The sequence below is a fragment of the Chamaea fasciata genome, unplaced genomic scaffold (assembly GCF_029207755.1).
Source record: "Chamaea fasciata isolate MVZ Bird 193981 ecotype frontalis unplaced genomic scaffold, bChaFas1.0.hap1 SCAF_19, whole genome shotgun sequence".
Classification (NCBI taxonomy): domain Eukaryota; kingdom Metazoa; phylum Chordata; class Aves; order Passeriformes; family Sylviidae; genus Chamaea; species Chamaea fasciata.
The window spans coordinates 7,734,154-7,743,494 of NW_027094104.1; the positions used below are offsets into that span (position 1 = coordinate 7,734,154).

Genomic DNA, 9,341 nt, shown 5'->3' on the forward strand with positions numbered 1-9,341 from the left:
AGCGCCAGTTAGTGGAGCATCACATGATTTTGATTTGAGTTGATAACACGGGTGCTATAAATATCAAACGGGAGATGTGCACGGAGGCGGATCAGCTGCCCTGATGTCCTCGGCTACTCAGTGGTGATGAGCAAAGGCCGTCCCTGGGGCTCCCCCCTTTATCCCCTCCCTGCAAAGGGACACATGGACCCTTCTCCCAGCTGCTTCCGACCCACACAGCCCCAAAGGCAGCTGAGAAAAGCCAAATCAAAGAGCAGCCCGGGGTGGCTTTGTATCCCGTTTGTCAGCCTGTCACTGTCACACCGGGACCCATATTCCCAGCGGTGACACCATGTCCATGCTGCTGGATGTCACACCTGGGCTGGGTGCCAGCTGGAGCACCGGCTCCAGAAGAGGAGGATTTAGACTCCATGATCTTAAAGGTCTTTTCCAACCCAAATGGTTCTAGAAGGAGCCGAGGGCACCATCCACACCCGGAGTCTGCTCCAGCTCTCAGTGCTGGCGCCCAGCTGGGAGCCCTGAGACCCCAGGAACTGATCCCTGCTCACTCCCAACACACAGTTTTGGGGATCCTGTTCTACACATGGATAATTTAAAAATCTAGCACAGCCCAGCATTACTGAGCTGCCAGCCCCGCTCCCCTGCCTCGCTCCAGCCAGCACCGACAGCGGGAAACTGGGAGAGGGAGCCAGCACATTTCATTACCGGCGCACAGCAGAATGCAGGGCTTTAGTGCAGATAATAATTCAAAGTTATCCCCGTGCAGATCCATAACCCGGCAGTCATTACACGCAGAGCCGCTGCCTGCATGCACGGCTCGTGGTGTTTTTTTTTTTTTTTTTTTTTTTTTTCCCAGCGATTACTGCAGCAGAGGATTTTGTAGGACAGTGCCGCAGTGGAACGCGGGAGCGCTGGCAGGAGCTGGGTGACGATACGGCTTCGAGGGCAGGGTCCCTCCCAGTCCTGCCCGACTGCACAGCCCAGCACACGTAAAGACAGGAGAAACCCCAGCAGCGGTGACCTGGAGGGGGAATCCAGAGAAAATGCAACGTTTAAACCCAAAACGCACGTGTTGCTGGGCAAGATGCAAGTCTGCAGCCCGTGCTGCCTGGCTGCGGGATTTGGGATGTGTGACACGGGGAGAGGATCCTGCCTCCTTGTGCTGAAAGGGAAACCGAGTCACGGTAGAGCACAGCAGTTAATGTTCTAACAGGAGGGTGTGCAGCTCACCCACGGCAGAAAACTGTTGTCTGTACACCCAGTCCATTCTGAATTCCCCCAGCAGTCACTGGCACAAACTGTGAAGCCACCAGCCCCTCACCTCCTGGGCTGGCTCTGCTCTGTGCAGCCCCGCCAGGCAGTGGCAATGGCTGGGGTGGGGGTGACCCTTCATTAGTGGCTGCTCAGGGCTCCCCAGCTCCTGCCTGGGGAGGGACCCACCCCCAGGAATGACCCCCAGGGTCCCAGAGGGGTGTCAGGGCAGCACATCTGGAAGAGCATCTCAGCACGGAGAGGAGACAGCAAACCCTGCCCCCCAAAGGGCTCCTTTTGAAAAACTCACAGTCCTGCTGACTTCTCCAAATGTCACCAACACTACTTTGTCACAGCTTTGGGTGCCAAGGGCCCGTGAGCTGCAGTCCCATGGGTTTCCCAAGGCAGGCACTACTGGGTGCTGGCTGCTCCCAGTTCGAAGCCGTGCTGTGCACAGGAGTGGGTGGCTTTGGCAAGCAGGAGGTTCTGAGACCTCACCAGGGCTGTGTGCAGGAGGCAGGTGGGTCTCGGATCCCTGCATCTGGAATTGCTCCCGTCACACCTCCAGCTGACTCAAGGCTGGTTTTGCTCCAAGAAGACAAAGCTACCAAAATCTTACTGGGCAAGCGGGACCCTCCATACCCATCACTGAATCCCAGGGATGGGATCCCCCTGAATATCCTGGGAGGATATCCAGCCTGGGCAACCACACACTGGCATTGCTGGACCTCACCTCCATGGGACCACCAGGGCCTTGCAGAAGCCCCACAAAGGCCCTCACTGCTCGGTGCAACCAGCTGCAGTTTCAAGTTTCCATCCCTCTGCCTCTTCATTCCCTCTCCTCTGGCCAGCCGGTCACCACTGCCACATCCAAACCTCCAATGGCTCTGCCCAGATCAACGTATTTTCACACCATGCATTTGCAAAGTCCCTTCTTTATTTGTTTGGAGTTTAAATGCCAATTTTCCCTTTTTAGTCAAAACATTTCAAGGCATGAATTGCACTTGGGTCCCCAAGTGGGGAAGCACACCGGGGGCGAGTTCATCCTTGCAGGCTGAGACTGGTGCTCAGAGTCATCAGGATTTTAACCATCAACAAAAAATCCCAATACCCCACACACCCCCACAAGCTGGGAGCTGCCCTGAACCCCATAGCCTTTACATGGGTCCCTGCTCCTGCCCCTGGTTAAGGTCCCATTCCCAGATGGGAGGGCGGCCCTGGGAGAGCCTTGCTGGAGAAGTCAACACAGGGGGTTAAGGGGGAACCCTCGGAGGGGGCAAGAGGGTCCCCAAGAAGGAGGAGACGGGGTGCTGGGAGAGCTTTGCTGAGGGAAGAGAGGAGCCTTGCGAAGGGAATGAGGGGGGAGCCAAGGCAGGGGGTTACGGTGCAGCCCCTGCAGGAGTGGCCCCCCCAGCAGGGGCATCCAGAGAAGGGCAGAGTCCCCCGTCCTGTGAAACCCCCATGGCCCCCTCTCCATGAACCTCCTTAACTGAAGCCCCCCTCAATAATCCCCCCTAAACAGCTGCTCTCAATGGCCGCCCCCCAGGCTGAGCCCCTCTCAATGGGCCCCTCCCGCGCCTATTCAATGAACCTCTTCAATGAACGTGACGTCACAAACGCCTCACGATAAAACCCTCCGCAGCCAATCAGCGGCCGCTCCTCTCCTTCTCCCTCCCGCCTGGCCCCGCCTCCGCGGTCCCCAACCAATCGCGACGCCGTCTGCAGCCAAAACACAGGCGCGGGCCAATGGGGAGGCGCCGGGGCAGCTGGAAGGTTCGAAGCCGGTGGTGGGCGGGGCGCGGGGCGCGGCGGCGGCCAATCGGCGCGCGGGGGCGGGGCCGGCGGCGCCCCCCGGTCCCCCCGGTGAAGCGCGGCGGGCGCGGCGGGCGCGGGGCGCTCCGGGCGGTGCGGGCCGGGGCCGGGGCCGCGGCCGCCCCGCCATGTCCGTGAACATGGAAGAGCTGCGGCACCAGGTGATGATCAACCAGTTCGTGCTGGCGGCGGGCTGCGCCGCCGACCAGGCCAAGCAGCTGCTGCAGGCGGCACACTGGCAGTTCGAGGTACGGGACGGGCCGCGCCGGCACGGATCGGGGTAACCCGCACGCGAACCGGGGCGCCGCAGATGCCGGTCCGCACGCCCGCCGCCCGCCTGCCCGCAGAGCCGCGGGGCGGAAGGCGGTGGGGGTGGGGGCAGGCCTGTGCGGCCCCGGCCCACCGACACGCGTGGCCGGGTTTTGGGGGGTCCTGCCCGCCCCCCGGGCGCCCACCCCGCGGTGAGGGGGGAATCGGCCCCGGGCTCCGCCGGGTCTATTTATACCCGGGCCGTAACCCGAGCTGCGGCCCAGCGCCCCGGCCCCTCCCTCGCGCTCCGATCTGGGGATGGGGGTGCCGCGGGGAGGGACGGGGGGGGTGTAAACACGGCGTTCGGGGTGTCCCCCTTGGCGTGGGGAGCCCCTGAGCGAGCAGGGGACACGATCTGCGGTGGGTCGGGTGAAGGGCAGCCCCCAGGCCCGGCGGGGTTGGCGGCAGCCCGGGGCGGTCCCGGGGGGGTGGGAGCGAGCGGGGGACTGCGGGGTGAGCTTCGGGGGGCCCGTGTTTTCCCTCCCCCTTTGTCTCGGGTGGGTTGGAGCTGACAGCTTGTCCCCACAGACAGCCCTCAGCGCCTTCTTCCAGGAGACCAACATTCCCAGCAGCCACCACCCCCCCCAGATGGTAAGTGGGACCCCCGCCCCTCCCTCACCCCTGCACCACCCCATCCCCTCCCCAACGCCCCCAGCCCCAAAAACACCTTTAGACCCTTCCCAGCCCCAACCGATCCCGCATACCCCCCCACCCCTACAAACACCACCCACCCCATGATCCCCCAGAAAAGCCTCCCCCCATCCCAGCCCCCCCAAGCCCCCCGAGGCGGTGCAGCCCCCAGCCCTGGGAGCTGTCAGCTCCCTGCCAGCCATATTGCTGGGCGCCCGCAGGAGCACGCAGCCGGAGAATGTAAACACGAGCTAAAATGTCTGCCAGGAAATAGTTTGTCTCGGCGAGCATCGCGCTGCAACTTGGGCTCCCCGGGCCGGGGGGCCACCTCTGGCCCCCCCTTTCCCCCCCACGCCACTTGACCTTGGCCGAGGGCACATCCCCCCGGCCAAAGGGAGGAAGTTATTTCCCTCCGGGTGTTTTGTTTTGTGTTTTCTTGGGGGGGTTTTCTTTCTTGTTTTCCCTCTTCCCCCACCCCGCCATCCTCCAGTGTTGAGGGAACTAAATGGTGCCGCGCGTGGGGGAAGGAACGGATCTGGGTTAAGCCGAATTTTCCCCCTTTTCTCATCCCGTGGGGAGTCGCCACCCGGCCTGGCATTGCCGACAGCAAGCGCTCTGTTTCCCTCGGAGAAAATCGGTTTTTTGTCAGCCAGCTCCCACTAGAACCCCTTTTATTGCAATTCCTCCCCGCCCCGCACGTTTCCGTGCCGCCCCGGGGCGTTCGCAGAGGGTCTTGCGTGGGAAAAGCCGCGTTCCCGGGGGTAGAGGGGCCGGGGACAGGCAGGAGCCGCCGGCACATCCAGGCCTTGCTGCTTCCACCCCCAAAGCCTCAGCGGGGCAATTCCTGTCGGGCGGCCGCTGGAATTGGGATGCAAAGCAGGGCTGGTGAAACCCATCCCTGTGCAGGGACCCACCAGCCACCCCAGCCATGACAGGCACCCCATTCCCCCCCAGCACGGAGGATCTGGAGCCGCTCGGTTCTCCCTCTCCCCAGCAGCCTTTTCATAACACCGTGTGCTCCACGTGGTGTTAAAATACCTTTTCCCTTCTCCCCAGATACTCCTATTTTGGGCAGTATTTTTTAGTGTCTCCCTCCCCCTTTGCAGCATCCTGATTTGTGCGGTTTGAAGTGCCCCACACGGCTGAGGGCAGGCGTGAGATGAGGAGTTTTGTGCTTGCAGTTTCTATTTCTTCTGCAAGCGTCAGGGAGCAAAGCTGCGAGTGCGGCCGTGGTTTGATGTGGGGGGGCTCGTCCCTGTCACCCCCACTCCCTGGAGGGCTCCCCACACTCCTCAGGCCCCCACAGATTCCAGGCTGTGGGGCCAGGACTCGCCAGAGCTGTTTGGGGTGTCAGTGACTGACCCTCTGACAGCCGAGTGCTCTCCTCAAGATGTGTTAGAAGAGGAAGGCAGCAATTACTTGGAAATTCTTATTTTTTAAGTAATATTTCAAATTATCTGGCAAACATCACCCCAGAAGCTCAGAGCTGTGTCCAGCATCATTCCAGGGCTGGCTGTGGTGGTGGTGGGTTTTTTTTCAAAACAGCAAATTTAAGGGGTTTGGGGTTTGTTATTTTATTTTTTTTCAACAAGTATCTTTTCAGATACTGCCAAATTTATGGGTTAATTTAAAAAGCAAAAGCTGGATTAGCACCACTTCAAGCTGAGCTCTGAAATGAGTTCTGTGGAGGAATATCCCAGGTTAACTATGAACCTGTTCAGTGCCAGCCAGGCTGTGATTGCTTTTTTGGGGTGCCCCAGCTCCACAGGCTGATGGGAGCCAGCTGCTGCTTTCCCCAGGCTGGAGGAGCACCCCAACTTCAGGGGTCTGGGCCCCCCAGAAGAGTTTGGCTGCTGCTCCCTTGATCCTGGCATTCCTAAGGGTGGCTGGGATGGGGATGAGGAGGAACCTCTAAGAGTGATTTAGGTGTTGGCCTGTGCTGGGGAGCAGTGGGGGCTGCTGAGCCCCAGCCAGGGCCAAATTCTGGGATAAGCCCCAGGAAGGGGGAGATCATGCAGCTATTCCCCACCAGAAACATCTCAGTCCCCCATTGCTAAAGGCAGTAGACACACTGTCCAAGTCCCTTAACTCTGCTCAAAGTCCCCACAGGCATCCATCAGGACTGTGGCTCCAGGAGGGCAACAAGGATTTGGGATGGATTTAACCTAGAGGGGTTGAGTCTGCCTGTGCACGGACCACCCCCGTGTCCAGGCATCCCCTGCCAGTGCATCCCCCTGCCCACCAGCCCTTCCCTGTGTGTGCAGCCTCATGGGAATTTGCATGCACACCCCTATCCCCCTTTTACCACCTCCCCAATTCTCAGTTCAGCAAGTTGTTTGCTGATTTGGGGTCCCTGTGCCAGCCCCTGAGCCTCAGAGCAGGGCTGGGTCCTCCCTAGTGGATTTTTCCTCTGCTGGAAAAAGGGACAGATCCATCACTGTCCAGGTGCTAAATTTAGCTGGGTACCGAGAAGGCAGGGGCTGTACCAGGAACTGGGTGGACCTTGCTTGCCTTTTGCTCTCTCTGCCATAATGGGGTGTGAGGGGGAAGAGGGTGAGGAAACTGGGTGAAAGGGACCCCAGTACCCTCCCTACCCACCATACTGGGACCCCTTGGCATCAACCCTGTCTGTGCTGCTCCCCAAACCCGCCTCATCCATGGGCTTTGAGTATCTGGGATGGCCCAAAATGTCCTTCCCAGATTTGCTGGAGCCTCTCCCCAGGCATCCCACACCTTTGGGGGAGCCACCCAGACCCCTGGGGGCCGCACCAGCCCATGGCTGTGGGGAGGTGCCAGGTGTGGGGATACAGGCAGGATCCTCAGCGATGGGTCTTGGCTGTTGTGGGGCGGGTTGGGACCCCCAGCAGCCCCCCGTGACCGAGCTGACAGCCCCGTTCTCCTGTGCCCCGCAGATGTGCACCCCCAGCAACACGCCGGCCACGCCGCCCAACTTCCCGGACGCGCTGGCCATGTTCTCCAAGCTGCGCACCTCGGAGAGCCTGCAGAGCAGCAACAGCCCCATCACCTCCATGGCCTGCTCCCCCCCGGGCAGCTTCAGCCCCTTCTGGGCCTCCTCGCCCCCCAGCCACCAGCCCGCCTGGCTGCCCCCGTCCTCGCCCACCACCCACGGCCTCCACCACCACCTGCACCACCCGCAGCCCTCCTGGCCCCCCACCCCGCCGCCCCCGGCCCCCCCACAGAAAGCCGTGGCCACCATGGATGGTCAGAGATAAGGCTGGGGCTGGCAGAGGGTTGGGGGGGGTCAGGGGGGGCCGGGCCGGGGCGTTGGGAGCAGGGGCTCGCCGTGAAACGCACTGGAATAATTTTCTAGGTTTTATTATTATTTTTAAGGGGGGGAGCACGTGCTGCCAGGGAGGGCACTGACCCGTGAGAGCCTCTGGCTGCTCTCTACTCCCCTCCCCTTTTTTTAAAAAAATATATAACTATAATATATAAATATATCTAATGTATATAAATCCAGAGAGAAGGAGCAGCAGCGTGGAGGCAGCTGCTGGGTGTCGGGGGGTTTTCCCTATGGCTCTATCCCCACCCAGCATCTCTACATCAGGGCAGGAGAGGGAAGAGGAGGAGAGGAGTAACAAAAATAAATGGATGGAAGTGGCTGTTGGCACCCCAGATCATGGCCACATGGACATGGAGCCACTGGACACCCTCCCCAGCTCTGGCTTCCCTGGGCACTTGTTGCGGTGCCCAGAGCAAATGCAGCTCTCTGGCTCCTGAAATTCAGCCCGGCTTCTTGCACAGACCCCCCCTGGACTTGCCCCCAAACCCCATCCTCCCTCCCTCAGCACCTCCAGGGCCTGGGGGTTTATCAAAGTGATGTCCCTCTGTCCCTGCGACCGCCCTACATGGCGCTTCCCCAGGCAGGGGGGAGCTGAGGGTTTTTTAGTTTTCAAATCAATGTTGCTTAAAAAAAAAACAAACAGAAAAACAAACCAAAAAAAAAAAAAAAGACCCAGAAAAAAAAAAAAAAAAACAACAAAAACAAAACAGGTTGAAGGTTTTTTATTAATTTAAAAAATAATAAAAATTAAAAAAAAAATCACTTTTTTAACACCAGCTGTCCCTGCCTTTTCTCTCTGCTGGGAGGGTGTCCCTGGCAGGGCACTGAAAATGGGAGTGACTCCCCTATGAGGCAGCGTCACCAGTGGGGACTGAGTCCGTTCTCTGCCTCCACAAGCCACCACTGCTGTCCCCAAGGAGGGGGGTCAGAGGGAAGGGAAGACCCAGGGCCATGGGGGTGCTGTGCCAGCACAGTGAGGAGCCCCCGTGTGCCGGGGGGTGCAGGCAACACCCCTGTCTGTCCCCTCAAAATCTCACAGCTTGCAAAAGCCCCCCAGCAACCTGGGCGCCCAGCCCCATCACCCACCCAGTGATGAGCTCCCCTGGCCTCAGCACTGTAGGGACACTCGGGGAGGGGATGATATCCTCTGAGTGTCCCCCTCTGCAGAAGGGTCCCCAGCCAGAGGATATGGAGCTCACCAGGCCTGTGGCCACTCCATTCACACAACAAGCAGCTGGGGTAAAACCCCCAAAACGGGAGCACAGCAGCTCTGGAAATGCTAGGAAAGACAGGGAGGCTCAAGGCACAGTCCAAAGCTTGCAGGGATGGGGAGGTTCCCCAGGGTGGCACAGACTCCAAGGAGAAAAGGCAAAAATTCCCCATCTGGGGTTACTTACCTGCTCCAGAGATCACCCGAGGCTGGGGGTTTTGGGGCTGGGGGTGCGTTCAGGGGGTGCAGGGGGGGTGGGGGTGTTTATAAGGTGTGTCTGGATCCTCGGGGCAGCCAAAGGGGCCGGGGGATGATCAGCACCAGAGAGGTGACCCCAGCTGGGCCATGTGCTCCAAATGCAATTGGTCCCACGGGTGTTTGTTTTTAAACCCCTCAACCCCAACCAGGAGTGCAGGATGGTGCTTTGTTGGTTCTGCTCTGGTGCCCAGTGGTTTGCTCAGAATGTTCCCAGTTATCCTACAGGAGGTGGCACTGGGGGGATCCCAGATCCTGCTGTGTCCACCAAAGCAGGTTTTGAGTACCTGGTTTTCCCCTGAAAAACCAAACCCACCAGGGGGAACATTCCAGGGGGAACTCCCTGGGAACTAAGACGCCCCTGGAGTACAGTGGAGCAGACACGGGTGGAGGCTGTCCCTGTGGGGGGAAGGTTTAGGGACATCCACCAGGAGGGTTTCCACAGGGCAGCCCCCAGGGGATGTCCCCCATAAGCTCTGGGTTCCCTTCAGGTTCCTCTGGGGTTCCCCTCAGGGTTTCTCACCCTCCCACTCACCCGAGAGGTGCCTCCACCTCTGTGTCCCCCCCAGG

General features: G+C 59.9%; 1 protein-coding gene across 1 annotated transcript; it reads left to right on the forward strand.

The window, feature by feature from the left end:
- Positions 1-3,093: 3,093 nt before the first annotated feature.
- Positions 3,094-8,077, forward strand: UBALD2 (UBA like domain containing 2). The gene is made up of 3 exons (XM_066200440.1): positions 3,094-3,311; positions 3,901-3,963; positions 6,915-8,077. Exons 1-3 carry the CDS (start codon positions 3,192-3,194, stop codon positions 7,233-7,235), a joined length of 504 nt encoding a protein of 167 aa, XP_066056537.1. The 5' UTR covers positions 3,094-3,191; the 3' UTR covers positions 7,236-8,077.
- The last annotated feature ends 1,264 nt before the right edge of the window (positions 8,078-9,341 follow it).